Source organism: Leucopleurus acutus (genome assembly GCF_964270905.1).
Source record: "Leucopleurus acutus genome assembly, chromosome: 3".
Classification (NCBI taxonomy): domain Eukaryota; kingdom Metazoa; phylum Chordata; class Mammalia; order Artiodactyla; family Delphinidae; genus Leucopleurus; species Leucopleurus acutus.
The window spans coordinates 115,595,677-115,614,694 of record NC_139145.1 but is presented as its reverse complement, the minus strand read 5'-3'; the positions used below and the strand labels follow the sequence as shown (position 1 = coordinate 115,614,694).

Below are 19,018 nucleotides of genomic sequence, written 5' to 3'. Positions count from 1 at the left end.
TTATTCGCTAAATTCAACCTGATATCATTATTGCTGTGTGATCTAAATTGGCTTTTTTTTTTTTTTTTTTTGGCTGGGCTGGGAACCACTGTTTCTGTGGGAAAATATGCCCAACTTTCAAATAACTGAAACATAACTTGTTATATGCCAGCCAGGAACTCCTTAGGTATATAAATCTTTGTACAATGAGCTATGTTATAATGGAAATATTTTCACAGATATAATTCTTAATCTATAGCCAATATCAGTCATTAAAACATACTGTTCAGTCCTTGGCCCCATAAGGGTAGGATGTTATGGAGAAGTTGGAAAGGAGCCAGGGGAGACAAAGTAAATGATGAAAGCTTTTGAAAAATAGCCCTTCAGGGAAAAGTCTACATTAGTTCAGAGAAGAGAGGTGTGAGTAGACTGAATATCAGTCTCTTCAAATTATAGAGGGATGTTACATTATTGACACCAAGTCTTTCTTCTCTGTTTCCATAGAGGGAGATATGAGAGAAAATGAGCTTCAGCTACAGTGGAAGGGATGTAGTCCGGTCAGATGTCCGCAACATGAAGGTTAGAATCCAGTCTCAAGTTACTAAGCTTCATTCTCACAAGGGAAGAAGTCATTCTTGAGATTTCTCAAGAGCTCTCTGCTCAATGGCAGGCCAACTTCACCCAGACCTGGTCACCTGTCCAGGTGGTTTGCATACAGTATTATGTAGGAAACTGATAAGTTCTGTCCAAATACAGAAAATGCTTCAAGGCTACAAAGAGAGTAAAGCAAGGCTAGTGGGAAAGTCCAGACGAGGGAGATCGTAGCCTTCCATCCATCCATCATTTGACATTGTTGGACAAGGCTGATCCAGACAGCCCTTGGAGTTAGAGTGTGCACTGAGAGGGCGGCGACAGCCTCTCCGCACTGTGGGCAGATGGGCCACCTCTCAGGGTGGAGGCCATTTTTGCCATCGGTGTGTTTTCAGGGGCTGTTGAAATGCCTCCAGAAGAGAGCAACTGGGACAGAAACTGAAAGCTGGGTCAAATGAGGAACAGTAGAGGGAACCACGTGTGTTGGTCTGGAGAAGATAAGCTCGGGCTGAGGAGGACAAGAAGTCATTTTCAAATATTTGAGGTGCTGTCAGGTGCAAGAGAGATTGGAATTGTGCCGTGCAGCTCCAGAGGGAAACGCAGAGCCAGTGGTACAGGTCGCAGTGATGGGGTGTCAGCTGAGAAGAAGGAAGCGTTTTATAATAATTAGAGGTAGCCAAAGAGGATTGAGGCGCCTAGTGATGCAGGAAGTGTTTGTGTAAAGACTGGTTGAGTATCTCACAAGAACGTTGACAGAAGAATTTCTGGATCTTTTTTTTTTTCTTTTTTCCCTAAGTCTCGCTAATCAAGAGAAACTTCTTGGAGAGCGAGCTGACTTAGCAATAAGCATTTTTCTCCTGGTTCTCAGAAAAGGTGGACTTCGCAGTCTGAACCACTAGAGGGCGTCAGGACAGCAGCATTCCAGAGCCGCCATCCCGGCAATTTAAATAGCAACTGATACCAACTGAAACCTGGCTCTTGCCTCCCTAATTCTGCCTTCTGTGTCTCCGCCATGAATCTTTCAGGAACGCTTACATCTGATTACATTCTTTAATGTCCGAGGGGTCTCTGTACGTCCAGAGGCACAATCACTGCTGTTGGTACTTTAACGCTGGATTTACTAATTGTATAAATAGATTAAACAATATTCCTCTGAAAATCTGAACGCCCCTTACACAACTAAAAAAAATTAAAACTTACGAATTTAACAAATATAACATTTTCCAGACATTTAAATATTAATTTATAAGCTAATTGAATTTCTTCTTCTAAAATAGTGAGTATCCTATATCGGAATCTTTTAAATGCTACAAATGCCTTTAAAAGCAGAAACATACATGTGAATCATCACAATGATTACAACACTTACTAATATATTTAAACTTAAACGTTATAAAGTACTTATATACTTAACTTTATTTCTCGTCTATCACTATACTTACTCTTATGAGTATTCTTATACTCTCCTGAGGATAGAGTATGTTTAAAAATGCATATTTCTTTACCTTCCTGGTGATACAGTAATTTTGTCAAACTCAAAAGCAAAAAAAAAAAAAAAAAAAAAAAAAATCATCTCTGAGTAGCTCAGGTTGGAAGTGCTGGGTTTTGAAATTTCTTACAAACATACAGAATCTTCCCATGTACTTAAAATTCTAGCAGATCTAATCAATGAAACTTAAAAACACAAGGTTACATTTTGGTACCTGAAAGTGGAGTATTGCTACAACAAATACCTAAAACAAGTGGGATTGACTTTGAAACTGCTTAGAGGCTAGAAGAATTTTGAGGAGCACGATAGAGAAAGCCTAATTTGCCTTGAACAGACTGTTAGTGAAAATTCAAACTTGGAGGATGCTGCCAGTGAGGGCTCAAAGGGAAGTAAGAAATGTGGAAACTGGAGGAAGAGATTTCCTTGTTAGGTAGTAACAGAAAGCTTTGCAAAATTGTCTCCTGAAATGATATGTAAAGCAGAACAGGTAAGTGATGAACTTGTTTATCTAGCTAAGATTTCCAAGCAAAATGTTGAAGGTGCCACCTGGGTTTTTCTTGCTACATATAGTAAAATGCGAGAGGAGAAAGAAAAAATGAGGGGAAGAACTGTTAAACAAAAAGGAACTGGGACTTGATGATTTTGAAAATTCTCAGTCTCTCCAAATGGCAAAAGATGTTAAAAGTAAGAAATGACTTTCAAGCATGTGGCATAGAGATAAACCCTGGCCTAGGAGAATGCCAAGTGGTTATTGTAGTAGGTTCTGTTAAAACCTCAGGAAGATCTAAGGATCAGAAGAGTATCCAGTCACATGATGGACACTCTCTAGAGATAAAAGGGGTACCTCATACAACTTCTCAAATAATAAGGCCTGTCTGAGTTGTCCCTTAACCATCTCAACATCTTTACCCTAGCTAAAGGAGTGCCTGTCTCAAAAGAACTGTGGTTGTTATATGTAAGGGAAATTGACAGGAGACCCACAAAGTATTTAAGAAATTAATTTTGGCAAAAGCACTGCCAACTTAAACGGAAAGGGACAGAAACAGTACAAAATAAAGGAGGCTGTTAGATCTCCAAACTACTGGCAGGAAGCAGGATGATAAAAGTACTCAGCTGCGGGGCTTCCCTGGTGGCCCAGTGGTTGAGAGTCCGCCTGCCGATGCAGCGGACGCGGGCTCGTGCCCCAGTCTGGGAAGATCCCACATGCCGTGGAGCGGCTGGGCCCGTGAGCCATGGCCGCTGAGCCTGCGCGTCCGGAGCCTGTGCTCCACAACAGGAGAGGCCACAACAGTGAGAGGCCCGCGTACCGGAAAAAAAAAAAAAAAAAAGTACTCAGCTACAAATGTGCTACCTTTCATGATAAAGGTAACATGACTCAGAGGGCAGAACCAAGAGTTACTGTGGATTATTCCCAGGCCCTAGAATCGAATTGAGGAACTCTGGTAAGAGTTTGCTAGGCTGAATTTCAAAATTTCTTTGGATTGGTAACTCCTTTTCACCTTTCATATATCCCGTCCCATTTTATTGTATTAGATGGAAGACTGGCTCATTGATTGCCAAAGTATCTTACAGTTTTTTTGTTTGTTTGTTTGTTGTTGTTTTTTTTTTTGCGGTACGCGGGCCTCTCACTGTTGTGGCCTCACCCGTTGTGGAGCACAGGCTCCGGATGCGCAGGCTCAGCGGCCATGGCTCACGGGCCCAGCTGCTCCGCGGCATGTGGGATCCTCCTGGATTGGGGCATGAACCCATGTCCCCTGCATCGGCAGGTGGACTCTGAACCACTGCACCACCAGGGAAGCCCCCCTGTCCCATTTTAAATAGAATGTCTATAACTATTTTACATACCTGTTCCTCTACTGTGTGTTGGATGGTTGGGTGTCAGATAGCTTGTCTAGTTTTGTAGACTGAGAGTAACTATAATTAAGGAGACTCATTCCTACCTGGACCTGATTTAGATGATGAGATTCTAGACTTTGAGCAGATGCTATAAAGGTATGAGATTCTTGGGGAAATTGGGAGGGAGTAAATGTATCTTTCATGTGGGAGGGACACAAATCACTGGGGACCAGAGGGTAGACTGTGGTGGACAGACTCTAGGGTAGCCCTTACATTCCCTACCTCCTGTGTGTGATTCCTCTTGAGTGTGGACGGGACCTGTGAAATGCTTCTAACTGGTAGAATTTGGCAAAGGCAGTTGGATATGTGTGATTATGTGCACATGATTATATTACATAAAACTGCAATTCGTCTTGCTAGGAGACCTCCCCTCCTTTGCTGGCTTTGAAGGAGCAAACTGCCTTGTCCTGAGCTACCATATCAGCAAGGAGCTGAAGGCAGCCTCCAACTGATGTCAGCAAGAAAATAAGGTCCTCAGTCGACAACCTGCAAGAAACTGAATACCCCAACAGCTGTGTGAGCGTGGAGGCACGTCTGACCCCAGTCAAACTTTTGAAGTCCACAGGCAGGTAAGCAGAAAGGGAAGGTCAACGAGCAGGCTGGTATCCCATGAACATGAGCCAGAATTCCACAGACAGGTTGAAACTCATATTTGTTCTTGTTGTCTTTGAACTTGTTGACAAGGGTGTCCTACAGAAGCTGGAGTCCTTCGTCATGGGGCTAAACACATACACCTGGCCCAGGAGTCCGACAAACTGAAAGGGAATCCAGGGAAGGAGAGCGATTGCAAGCCCGGATGCTGCTTCACACCAATGAGGTGAGTAAGCAGATCAGAAACAAGGTGTGTCAGCTCCAAAATGACTTATACAGGTACCAAAATGTAACATCATATAAACTTATACAGGCTTAAATATTTCTAAACTGTTAACAATGTTGGAACAACTCTCTTTTACATTTAACCTTAAAATCCCAAGTCTAATTTGCACTTTCAAAAGTTCACCATGGTTGTTGAGTGGAGTATTCTCTTAATTGGTTGTATAACATTGTGTTTATACATTTATCAGATAACAGATATTTGGGTTGTTTTCAGTTTTTGAATGTTATAAATAATGCTACTGTAAACATTTACGTACAAGTCTTCGTGCAGACATATGTTTCTTTTTGTTCTTTTGTTTTTTATATAACATCTTTATTGGAGTATAATTGCTTTACAATGGTGTGTTCGTTTCTGCTGTATAACAAAGTGAATCAGCTATACGTATACATATATCCCCATATCTCCTCCCTCTTGCATCTCCCTCCCTCCCACCCTCCCTATTCCACCCCTCTAGGTGGTCACAAAGCACCGAGCTGATCTCCTTGAGCTATGCAGCTGCTTCCCACTAGCTATATATTTTACGTTTGGTAGTGTATATATGTCCATGCCACTCTCTCACTTCATCCCAACTTCCCCTTCCCCCTCCCTGTGTCCTCAAGTCCATTCTCTATGCGTCTTTATTCCTGTCCTGCCCCTACATTCATCAGAACCATTTTTTTTGTTTTTTTTTAGATTCCATATATATATGTGTTAGCATACGGTATTTGTTTTTCTCTTTCTGACTTACTTCACTCTGTGTGACAGACTCTAGGTCCATCCACCTCACTACAAGTAGCTCAATTTCGTTTCTTTTTATGGCTAATATTCCACTGTATATATGTGGCACATCTTCTTTATCCGTTCATCTAGACATATGTTTTTATTTCTCTTGGGTAGATTCCTAGGAGTGGAATCACTAGGTTGTATGGTAAATGTATGTCTAGCTTTTAAAGAAACCGTCAAACTGTCATCTACTGTGGTTGAACTATTTTACATTCTTATCAACAATGTATGAAGATTCCAGTTCTTCCACATCCTCACAAACATTTGGTGTTGTCTCTCTTTTACATTCTAGCTGTTCCAGGAGGTATATAGTAGAATCTCATTGTAGTTTTAATTTGCATTTCCCTAATGACTAACGATTGGGGCATCTTTCCACATGCTTTTTAGACATTTGTGTACCATCTTTAGTGAAATATCTATTTAAGTCTTTTGCCCGTTTTTAAATTGGGTGGTCTTATTAATGAGTTGTAAGAGTTTTTTTATTTCTTCTATATACAAGTCCTTTATAAGATCTATAATTCTGTATATTTTCTCCCAGTCTATAGCTTATTTTAAAAAATTTTTGCTTAGTGATCTTTTAGAGTGCAAAAGTTTAATTTTGATGAAGTCCAATTTATCAGTTTTTCTTTTAAGTGTCATGGTTTTGTTGTCATATCTAAGGACTCTTTGTTCAACCCAAAGTTACCAAGATTTTCTCCTATTTTTTTCCTAGAAGTTTTATTGTTTTAGCTCTTATATTTAGGCCTGTGATACTCAAGTTCTTTTCTTATATATGGTGTGAGATAAGGGCCTAAGTTTATGGTTTTGTGTGTAGGGGATATGCAATAGTCACCATTTGCTGAAAAAAGACTAATTCATTCCCCCGTTGAATTATTTTGGCACCTTTATCAAAAATCAGTTGACCATAATGCAAGTGTTTATATCTGGACTCTCAAACTTCATTCATTGATCTATATGTATTTCTTGCACCAATACCACACTGTATTGAGTCACGTGGCTTTATAGTAAATTTCGAAATCAGGTAATATAAGTCTTCTAACTTTGTTCTTCTACTGCAAAATTATTTTGATTATAATAATAAATTATTGTTTTGCATTTCCATATAATTTTTAGGATCAGTGTGTCAATTTCTATCAAAAAAAAGAAAGCCTGCTGGGATTTTGATAGGGATTGTGCTGAATATACAGATCAATTTGGGGAGAATTTGCATCTTGACGATATTGAGCCTTCCTATCCATAAATAGAGATTGTTTCTTTGTTTATTTGAATCTTCATTAGTTTCTCTTAGTAATATTTTATAATTTTTAGTGTATAAGTCTTGCACTTCTTTTATTAAATTTATTCCTAAATATTTTATTCTGTTTATGCTTTGTGAGTAGAATTAAAACATTTTTTATTTTCGGATTTGTCATTGCTAGTATAGAAATACAATTGATTTTTAAATATTGATCTTGTATCCTACAGTATTGCTAAACTCATTATTAGTTCTAGTCATCTTGTATGTGGATTCCTTGGGATTTTCTGTGCACAAGGTGATATCATGTATGAATATAAGCAGTTCTACTTCTCGCTTTACCCTCAGTCTACTTTTTTTTTTTTTGTGGTACGCGGGCATCTCACTGTTGTGGCCTCTCCCGTTGCGGAGCGCAGGCTCCGGACGCGCAGGCTCAGCGGCCATGGCTCACGGGCCCAGCCGCTCCGCGGCATGTGGGTTCTTCCTGGACTGGGGCACGAACCCGCATCCCCTGCATCGGCAGGCGGACTCTCAGCCACTGCACCACCAGGGAAGCCCTCCCTCAGTCTACTTTTAATGAGCTATTATATTTTCTTTTCTACACTGGTCAGACCCTGCCTTGGCTCATAGTATTTATTCTTGGCCATCACGTGTTCCTTGGGGAAACGAACAAAACAAATTAAAAAGATAAAATAACGATCACTGTAATCCCTACACTCAGGCAACCTTTATGAACACGTGGGGTGGAGTCTTCCAGACATTTTTGTTAGAGGTATCATAGCAGAGCTTGTGATGTACTGGGCCACATCCTTCAGCCACCAGATTTCAGGGTAGCTGTGGTGAACATGGCCATGCACTTTGCCAGTGTCCATCCAGGCTCACGTCACAGTGTCTCTCCCCTGGGCTGTTTAGGAGTCTGCAAAGTCTGCTCAGCTATATGTAGGCACAACCCATACTTTAAGGCAAGTAATACCCCTGGGTTGGGGGCAGCTCTAAACCAATGAGAGCAGGATTTCATAAGTAAATGCCCCAGCCTTCTCATCCCGCAGGACATAGAATGTGGACAGTTCTAAGGTGCCTTCTACATATTCCTCAGAGCCCCTATGGGATTGAACCCCAGTTGCCCAGAGCTGTAGCCCACTCATTTGTTGACTTTTCTCCCTTCCCCATTTGCCCGACTTCTGTTTCCTAAGATAACTACCCCCCCACCCAAATTATCTGCATGCAAGTCCTATCTCAGGGTCTGTTTTCAGGGAAACCTAATTAAGGCAGGCAGCATATTTGGTCCCTTGACAAACTGAGGTATGTCTATGGAACAGCCATCCAGAGAGTGAAGGGGCTGGTAATGACACGACATAAAAACAATGAAAATAGCTGAGGAAACTGGGAGAAGAGAAAACTTACAGAAATAATTATAGTCATTTTAAAATTCCTGGAAGGCATTCATGTAGAAAAGGACCAGGGGAGATACGAGCATTAATTCTAGGTTGTGTATCAGATATTAGGCAGTGTGCCAACACATGTATTATCTTATTCCATCTTACAACAATCCAGGGAGGTAATTACTATCTTTATCTTTCAAATGAGTAAACTGAGATACAAAGAGGTGAAGCCATTTGCTCAAGGTCCAAAAGTAGCAAGTATTTGAACTGAGATTCAAATCCACACCTACTTGTGCCCCAGCTTGTGTCTTCCTGCTGTCCTGTGCCTGTTGCACTGACGGGCAAGACTGGGACCAACAGGCAGACATTCTGAGTCTGCAGAATTGTCTTTATACGAATGCAGAGCATAACAGAGATTGTTTAGATGTTCACTGATGCTATTTTCTCTTCCTGGATGCAGAAGAACATTTCATGTTCCAGCTTCCTTTACAATTAGATTGGGGCCGTGTGCCAGGGTTCTGGCAAATGGGAATGTGCAGATGTGATGCACCTGATGTTCTCTCTCTCTCTCTCTTTCTTTTTTTCCTCTTAGCTAGCTGAAAACAGAGAACTCAGTAGAGGATTCTGGGAAGGTCCTGGGCGATGGCAGAGCTACCAGATAGAAGGTATATGGATCCACAGGGCATGGGGTGGGATAGAGCACCGGATGTGTTCACACTAGACTGGGACATGAGCAATAAGTGAACATACGTTGGATTAAGCCACTGAGATTTGGGGGTTGTTATACACCTGGGATTCCCTAAGAAGCCCTGAGCTTCCTGTCTCAGAAAGCACACAAGCAGTGACCAGATGTTCAACTGCCAAGGCTGTTGTAAAAGGGATTTCTGGGAGAGTGGACCAGATGACCTGTAAAAATGATAGCTCATGTTTATTGATCTGTTGTAGATCAGGCATGTACACGCATTCTCTCATTTAAGTCTACAGTGTACTTCATCATGCTCATTTAATACATGAGGAAAGCAAGGCACAGAGAAGTTAGGTAACTTGCCCAAGGTCACACAGCAAGTAAGAGGTAGAACCAGACACCCTTCTTACCCCTTCCAGGTACTTGACTCTTAATCAGTACTCCCCACCATCTCTAAAGCCAAAGTTATGGTTTAAAGGCTTGCAGACTGGATCATTTTTGTCCGTGCAGGAATGTTTTGTTTTGTTTTTATTTTAAAATTTCAGACTATGCTTAAAAATAAAAAGATTTCACATAGAAATCCAGTTTTCCAGTTTCTCTTGAAAATCCAGAAATTCTGGCAAATCTGGCTCATAGGCCATGATAGCAACAGGCAGCTAGAGCTGAGGAGTCGCGCCCCCTTTAGGTGGGCCATCAGCTTGTCTCCTCATCAGGCTCCAGGAGCTTTTGATTTAGTGAACCCTGAAAGGTTCCATCCAAAGCTAAGTTCTCCCCAGGAACAGTGTTGGGCATATAACAGGAACTCAACAAGTGTGTAGGAAATTAATGAATAAAAGCAGAACTCAGATTCTGCCACCCGCTCCCTCTTCTTCTTCCAGCTCTCCTTCCTATGATTGGGAACCAGTGAATCTGAGTCCCTAGGTAGTAACACAAAAGGCTAATTTTGCTTCTGTTCCAATCAGCCAAGACCCAGGTTAATGTACCTACAAACACTGTGCCTGACCTGGGCTCATGGTGACATTTTCTACCAACTGAAAATGTTCACTTCTTAGTGAGTAGTGTTTGTTCTGAAGAACCAGCCGAAGCTGGGGCTGAAAGGCCAGGCAGGTTGTTTGGTTCTGTCTTTGATTAGGCTGTGCACAAGGGACCCTTTGTGCAGTCTGTATAGCAGGGCGCACAGGCAGGCATGCCTGCTCCCAGCTTTGGAGACTCTCTCCTAACAGTGCTCAAGATGGACAGGCACAATTTAATCCTCCTTGTTTAGAGCAGCCTCAGGCTGATGGACTTATGTGTGGGTGTGTAAGCCTTGCACAGGGGGAGCTTTTCTTCCAGGGTTGTTAGCAAAGCTCATTTGGAGAAGTACAGGTCTGGGGCACAGCTTGGATCAGCAGCGGTGACGCACACAGCGAAAGCTCCAGAAGCTCGCTGATCCCCTTGGCAATCACTGTCCATCCCTACCTCCACCCTGTCGTCCCAACCCAGACCCGGGACAGCACTGCCTTTCTCTGGAGGGCTGGTATCTTGACATCAGGGAGAAGGGGATTACAAGGGCTCCTCCAGGAGGTAACCTCCTGCTTATTTGGCTGCAGGAAAAAGGGGGTCTCTCCGTAGGCTTTGACTTCTGAGGCCCCTATTGTGTAGCAAAGTGGATTGCTTAAAGCAGCCGTTCTGGATCTGAGGTGATTTTGCTCCCCCAGGGGCATTTGCTAAGCCTGGAGGCATTTTTGGTATTAACGACTGGGGATGGGGGAATGCTGGTGGCTTCTAGTGGATAGAGACCAGGGCTGCTGCTAAACATCTTACAGTGCACAGGACAGCCCCCTGCAACAAAGAATTACCCATCCCCAAATGCTGTATGTGCCGAGGCTGAGAAACTCTGCCTTGAAGGATGGTTTTATTCCTTTTTTTAAGTTTCAGAATTATAAAAAGCAATTTATTATTTTATAATCAGAAAAATAAGTTCTTTTAAATATAGATAAATATGTTGGACTTCCCAAGTATCACCTTCTTTCATTATTTACAATAGTGTTGGCACATAGTAGGTACTCAGTACCTATTTGTGCAATGAATGAATGACGTACTGTACTAGTTTACCTTATTTAATTGGTTATAAGTGGGTACTTCTTTCACTGAGGCAATATACAGCTCTTTCGGGGGAGGGAGGGAGGTATTAGGCAGTCCATTCATTCATTCATTCATTCATTTTTCTGCTTCCGGCTTTAGCACATGGGCCCCTGACTCTAGCTACACTTTGTTTAATATAATGTCAGTTTGCTAATAAGGTTGGCCTCTCTCTTTCCTCAACCCTAACACTGTTATTTGAGTGGATTTGACTTGGTGAATTCCGATCCATCTGTATGAGAACCAGATTTGATATTGATATGGATTGTAACCATAAAGCTGTTTTTCATTGAAAAAGAAAAACATTTTATAATTGAAAAATTGAATTGTTACTTGTAACACTTGAGTCAAAAAGTCCCAAACTTGGGCTTCCCTGGTGGCTCAGTGGTTGAGAGGCCACCTGCCGATGCAGTGGACGCGGGTTCATGCCCCGGTCCGGGAAGATCCCACATGCCGCAGAGCGGCTGGGCCCGTGAGCCATGGCCGCTGAGCCTGCGCATCCGGAGCCTGTGCTCCGCAACGGGAGAGGCCACAACAGTGAGAGGCCTGCGTACTGGAAAAAAAAAAAAAAAGTCCCAAACTGAAGAATTTCATATTGTTCAAAACGGGAGGCCAGGTGGAACCTGGACTCACTTCTGGTACTGCTTGGCACCTGTCAAAATTGCTGATGGCCCCTGTGGCTCTGTGAACTTTGCCTCTCCCATTTGGTCAATGGTTTCTTTATGGCATTGTCACCACCTGAAATTCTATCAGATATTGTGTACTTGTTTTGCTCTCTGTTTCTTCTTCTAGATGTGAGTTCTCTAAGGGCAAGGACCTTCTCACTTATTCACTGCTGTGCCTTGAATGGTGCCTGGCACATGGGGAGCACTTAATGAATATTTGTTTAATGAACAAATGGCAGAGCAGAGAGGCCCAGAGACTGAGTGACCCACCTAAAGTCATACTGAGCCCAGCCGTGTAACCAGGTCCAGGCCCTCTCATTTGGCCTACCCCAGCTCCCCCAACAAATACTCTGTCTGGGGGGATGCTAGGCAAGCTCTACTAACACCGCAGAGCTGCCCAAGGAGACTCAGGAGCACAAGGGTGTAGTATGGTATCCTCATCTCCCAGATAGGAGAGGCTGCTGGAGGGGTGAGCTTAGGACATGACACATGGGGTAACCAACCTGGTTGGCCTGGGATCGAGGAATTTCTTCAGGTGCAGGACTTTCAGCCTAAAAGGGGAAAGTTCCAGTTAAACTGGGATGAATTGGTCACCCTATGTGACAACAACATTCGTGAAAATCTGTGGTGCCCTACAGTGGATACTTCCTCTGAGAAAGGCTTTCAAGTGTCAGGGAATCATGGACTCTTAGTGGTAGAAGGGAGAGACCTCAATGATCCTTGAGTCCAGAAGTTGTAGACTCATCTGTCTGCATGAAACTGTGAGAAATGGGGATGGTGGCAAATTGGGGAATATCTGTCCCTTGTAAAAGGCGGTGGCCGCACTCAACTTGAGGTGAATATTGACCTGTGGGAATGAGAGCCCATGTAGCCAGATGGGCTCATTTTCCAAGAAAACCCTGAAATGTGTGTTGAGGGTATGGGTGTGGGTGTGAGAGAGAAAGAGAGACAAGTAAGGAAATCTACTGATTTTTAAACATTGGCAACTACTTTTTTAAAGTGTAAAGATTATGCAGTGTAACAAAGTGTAACTGCGGGCCAGGTCCAGCTCATAGGCCGCTGATTGGGGACTGCCGACAGTCTGCTGTTTCATTCTACACAGGGGGAAACTGAGGTACAGAGTACAATGAGTGCACAGCTAGGGGTGAAGGATCCAGGCCCCTTGAACAAAGAGCTTTATTAAAAAAATCATTTTCTGGGAACCCTCCTACACTGTTGGTGGGAATGTATATTGGTGCAGCCACTATGGAAAACAGTATGGAGGTTCCTCAAAAAACTAAAAATAGAGTTGTCATATGATCCAGCAATGCCACTCTTGGGTGTATGTCGGACAAAACTATAATTCAAAAGGATACATGCACCCCAATGTTCATAGCAGCACTATTCACAATAGCCAAGGCATGGAAGCAGCATAATGTCTATTGACAGATGAATAGATAAAGAAGATGTGGTACATATATACAATGGAATACTACTCATCCATAAAAAAGATTGAAATAATGACATTTGCAGCAACATGGATGAACTTAGAGATTATTGTACTAAGTGAAGTAAGTCAGACAGAGAAAGACAAATATCATATGATATCACTTATGTGTGGAATCTATATGACATAAATGAACTTATCTCCGAAACAGAAACAGACTCACAGACATAGAGAACAGATTTGTGGTTGCCAAGACAGGGGGTGTGGGTAGGGAAGGGATGGAGTAGGAGTTTGGGATTAGCATTCTATATATAATTAGTATTATATATAGAATGGATAATAACAAGGGCCTACTGTATAGCACAGGGAACTATATTCAATATCCTGTGATAAACCGTAATGGAAAAGAATATAAAAAAGAATGTGTATATATGTATAAGTGAATCACTTTGCTGTACAGCAGTAATTAACACAACATTGTAAATCAACTATACTTTAATTAAAAAAACCCAGTTTTTATAACGATTAGTTAATTTGGCAAGAGGGGAGGGGGACTGTAAAGGGAAAAATTAATTGAGCACCTACTGTGTTTCAGACAGTTAATGATTTCACTGTGAAAATCACACTCAATTTTTACAACCCTTTGAGCAAGTTACTTAATCTCTCTGTGCTTGTTTCCTTATGTGTAAAATGAAAATAATAGTAGGTAATTTATGAAGTTGTGGTAAAGATTAAAGATTTATATGAAATGCTTGAAACCAGATAGTAAGCCTGTGTTGGCTCTCGGCACCATTGAGGTAGATGTTATCCTCACCCTCATTGTACACTCGAAGAAACTGATTTCTGAGAGGTTGCTCAAGTTGCCCATATTGTCCGGCAATAAATTAGAATCAAGAGTTGGACCCTGATTGTCTGAATATAATTACAGGGGTCTTTTCCTCTACTCTCCTTGTTATACAACTAGGCTGGTGTTATAAATTCAAGATAAGAAAAACAAAAACAGCCCGTTTTTCTCCTTGGTAATCATTGTACAGACAGTCAAGGTCAGAACTTAAGCTCTGTGGTATTTCCCTACACTTTCAGCTGAGTATCATCTGCAATGATGGAAGAGAAAATGTTACACAGATAATAAAAATGGTGGATAATAAAATAATTTCTCTTTGGGCATTCATTATGCAGTTTTTGGGGGCAGCTAATTTATCTTCCTAATTATGTTTTGCTTAAGCTGATTTTAAAATTAGTTTGTTTACCCTGGGCGCATACTGACTAACAGCAGGGAGAGGTGACCTAGAAACATCTTGGGTGGTAGAGGGAAGATATCTTGAGATTTGGGGGAATTTCCTTGGATAATTTTCATGTAGCTGTGGGAAGAGAGAAGGTTGATATGTTGATGGTGCTCTGAGAATAAATCATTATTGGGATTTGTTGTTGGGAGTATTTAAATATAAGGCTATGGATTGCAGACCCAGAGAGTTGAATGGACCCCAAGCTCCTCCTTGTTTAGTCTTTAGTGCTGAGAGTTCAGGCAGTCAACGCCAAGGAGATGGAAAAGGAGGGCTAACTGGAGGTAACTCCAGGAGTTTCCTCTCCATAGGTATCCAACAAAGATAAAATGCCTATTACGTACTGTGAGTTATGCCAGGAGCTCAGGCCAGCAAGATGAATAAGGCCATTGTCTTACCCTGTGGGATTCCACTAAAGAAAACAGGCTTGTAAACAGAAATCACAGCCCAGTGGGATCAGGGTTATAAAAAAGATAGGATCAGAGTGGAGAAGAGACAGTGACAATCTGCCTAGTCAGGAAGAGGAACCTTCCAACCCTCTCTCTTCCTCTGCCCTCTTTGTGTTGAGGGTGGGAGCGGGAACCCTTGCAGGCTCAGTGTCAGCTGGCTTCCGGCTGGTCCAGCCAATGGGAGGCAAAGGTGCCAGACTGGAGGGTAGTGGAGAGAGGCGGGTCAGGGTATCTCTCCTGTTCCTTCACAGCATCTGGGTCTCTGCCGTGACTCCACTTCCTGCTGGACAGGCCCACTGGGGTACAGCTTCTGCAGGGTGATTATGGCCCCTGGACTCTGGTCACCTCCTCCGATTGCCCCTCCAGCCTAGGAGTGGTAGCAGCTTCTTGCTGGTGCTAATCTCACTGTCCCCTGGTTGGTGACTCAGTGTTTTCCATCACCTGCTTTGAAACCAATCCCCTACACTAAATTCACTCCATGTGAATACAGAAAGCCATTTCTGTATTTCTGGGTGGGCTCTGATGGATGTAGAGGGCTGCCAGGGGAGCAGATACTTGAACTGGTTTTTAAAAGGGAAGAAGAAATATGCTGGGTCGATCCAGAGTATCCTAAATGCACTTGGAAATGTGAGACTTTGAGGATGGAGATCCAGGAGGGACAGACCACCCCGGCAATGGGGAGCCGCTGAAGATTTTCAGAAAGGAGATAAAGTATGCAGGTCATTTAGAAAACTCACCTGACTGACTCTGCTCAGTACAGACTGCTAAAGAAAACAGCAGAGTGGGCACGAAGCCTAGCTAAGAGGCAGCCACAACAATTCAGGCCAGAAGTCATTGAGGCTTGAACTATAACAGCCTGATGGATAGATATAGAGAGGAAAGGACACACCCTAGATATTACACTCTTAATTAACTCCAAGAAAAGAAATTTCTTATTTTCCTGGGACGTAAGAGGTGCTCAATAAATATTTGTTGAATGAATTAATATACTAATAACTGCTTTTCTTTTCTTTGATATTATAAAGAATGCTGCTGTAAACATTTAGTACAAGTTATTGTGTGGACATGTATTCATTTCTTTTGGTTATATACCTAGAAGTGAAGTTTCTGGGTCATGTGCTAACTCTGTGTTTAACTGCTTGAGGAAGTGCCCGACTGCTTTCCAAAGCGGCTGCACCATCTTACATTCCCACCAGCAGTACAGGAGGGTTCTGATTCCTCTATATCCTCACCAACATTTGCTTTATCTGAATTTTTTTTGTGTTACTGTCACCATAGGGCGTATGAAGCCGTAAGTCACTGTGATTTTTGATTTGCGTTTCCCTGTGATTAATGATATTGAGTGTATTTTCACGTGCTTACTGGCCATTTGTATATCTTTGGAGAAATTTCTATTCAGTTCCTTTGCCCATTTTAAAAACCTCAGTTGTGCCCTTCCTTCCCCACATTTCTCCCCCCTCCACCAGAACCCGAGGTGCTGTGATACTATTTGACCTGTCCTGCAGAGCCTGTTACACAGAGTCTCTGCTTCCCCTTTTCAGGACAGCATGGGGTTCACACCACGCTAGAGCAGCTCTGTGTTTACTGAATGTCCTTGCCCATTAGAGCCATTCAATTAGCAGGGATTTACTAAGCACTTATATAGTAATAGCTGATGTTTACTGAGCACTTATCAGGCACTGTGCTCAACACTTGCCAGGCATTTGTCTCAGCCCTCATTACAGCCCCGTGAAGTGGTGCCACTTCTGTCCTCATTTGTACAGATAAAGAAGACACACAGAGGCTGGCTAATTTGCTACAGTCATGCAGCTAGTAAGTGGCAGAGCTGGAATTCATACCCAGGTATCTGACTCTGGCACCTGGGTTCTGGGCCACTAGACTTTGCTGTCTAGCACTGTATGCTGTGTGCAGCTGGGGATATAAAGAAATGTCAGGTGAATCTGTGGGGAGGAAAGATGTGAATACACAAAGAGTAAAACTTCATGCTAAAAATGTAAAGTAATTCAAGGCAACAAAAGAAATTCTGCCATAAACCAGAACGTGATTATTGCCTGGTAGGGATAATGAGAAAGATCATCCCGGACTAGGGTAATCAAGGGAGGCTTAAGGAAGGAGCTAAGATTCTGACTTGTGGTTTTCCTGCTGGTTAAGGAGACAGGCTGAATTCCTTTGAAACAATGTAAGAACAACTTGGAGGTCACTAGTGGACTGATGCAAATTGCAGCAGGGAATTAAAGAAAGGAGCAATTAGTATGGACTATAAAAAGGCATCTGGGTAATCCTCCAGCTCCCAGCTCCTGTGGCTGGAGCTTCCAACAGATGGCCCATGGGCAGAATCCTTTTACTAACTTCTCCGCTGGACACCCATAGCAGACTCATTTCATACATATGCGTATTTTTAGGTTGAAATAGGCCTTTTCTGGGACTCCAGCTTTTCCTTTAGGAGTGGCCTCTTCCTACTTTTTTTCACACATCACCTGTGATCACAGCAGGGAAGACAGAATCCCACTACAGCCAAGAAGGAGACACCATCCCTCCTGGTCCATGCAGGGATGATGGAATGGCAAGCATCACATGAGACTTGAGTTGACTCACTTGATGGCTTATTCATTACCTAACGCAGGAAGGTGGCCCCAGCAGGATGAAGTTGGAGAGTCTGAGCATGGAGACAGGAGAATGCCTGCTTGTCCCCTGAAGTAAAATCTGTATCTTTTCTGTCTGTCTTATTCCTTCTCTTGGGGAAGTCCTCCCCTACACTATTTGGTCTAAGAAATTGAGAAAACTCAATCAAATTTACTGTCCTCTACCACAGAGGAGAGGATATAACCTAGCTGGCAAGTCAGATGACTCAGCTGGCCCCCAGGCTGGTGACAGGGTCGCCCCTTGCTCTCCAGCCATCATGGATCTGTGTTACCCATGCATAGTCCCTGTGTCTAGACATCTTGTGAAAGCAAAAGGACTTTGGATATACATTGACAGTTTTTCTTCTGGGAAGAATAGATCTAAAAATGTCTTTTTCTCCCAGCCCTCACCAAACCTAAGTATTTAATTTAAAAAAATCAATTTGATAAATGATATTGTTATTCTAATTTATATATCTTTGATTTATAAAGAGTTGGAGTCTTTTTTTTTTGGTCATTGTTTTTTTTGTCCACTTTAAAAAAAGTTTTTTAATTGAAGTATAGTTGATTTACCATATCATGTAAGTTTCAGGTGAATAGCACAGAGATTCAGTTATACATATATATGTATGTGTGTGTGTGTGTGTGTGTGCGCGTGTATGTATGTATGTATATATATATATACACACATATATACACGCACACACACACACACACACACACACACACTTTTTCAGATTATTTTCCCCAGGTTATTATAGAATATTGAGTATAGTTCCCTGTGCTATACAGTAGGTCCTTGTTGATTATCTATTTTATGCATAGTAGTATGTATATGTTAATCCCAACCTCCTAATTTATCTCTCCCCCTTACCCCCTTTCCCCTTTGGTAACCGTAAGTTTGTTTTCTGTGTCTGTGAGTCTCTTTCTGTTTTGGAAATAAGTTCATTTGTGTCTTTTTTTTTTTTTTTTTTTAGATTTCACATATCAACAATATCATATGATATTTGTCTTTCTCTGTCTGACTTACTTCACTTAGTATGATAATCTCTAGGTCCATCCATGTTGCTGCAAATGACATTATTTCATTCTTTTTTATGGCTTAGTGATATTCCACTGTGTGTGTGTGTGTATATATATATATATATATATATATATACCACGTCTTCTTTATCCATTCTGTTGATAGACATTTAGGTTGCTTCCATGTCTTGGTTATTGTAATAGTGCTGCTGTGACCATTGGGGTGCATATACCTTTTCAAATTAGAGTTTTCGTCTTATATTTATTTGATTTATAAAGAGTTGGAGTCTTTTTCAGACTTACTGGCCACTTATATTTCTTCTTTTATGAATTACTCTTTTGGATGCTTTTTCTAATTTTCTATTGCTATGTTCATTTTTTTCTTATTGATTTGTAAGAAATCAATTCTTTGTATGTTAGGACCTCACAAATTTGTCTGCCTTAGTGTTGCAAATATTCTCACAGTTTGTCATTTTCTTTGGTGCTTATAATGAAATTTTTTCAGTGTAATTGCAATATACTTTATATACAGTAA

General features: G+C 41.8%; 1 protein-coding gene across 14 annotated transcripts in view; it reads left to right on the top strand.

The window, feature by feature from the left end:
- Positions 1 to 19,018, top strand: part of PDE8B (phosphodiesterase 8B) — a 384,709-nt gene that overhangs the window by 55,083 nt on the left and 310,608 nt on the right. For all 14 annotated transcript variants that reach the window (XM_082836131.1, XM_082836145.1, XM_082836130.1 and 11 more), the window contains 2 exons: positions 4,316 to 4,524; positions 4,640 to 4,772. In XM_082836131.1, the coding sequence (XP_082692257.1) occupies positions 4,752 to 4,772 (21 nt within the window). In that variant the 5' untranslated portion in view covers positions 4,316 to 4,524; positions 4,640 to 4,751. The remainder of the gene's footprint in view (positions 1 to 4,315; positions 4,525 to 4,639; positions 4,773 to 19,018) is intronic.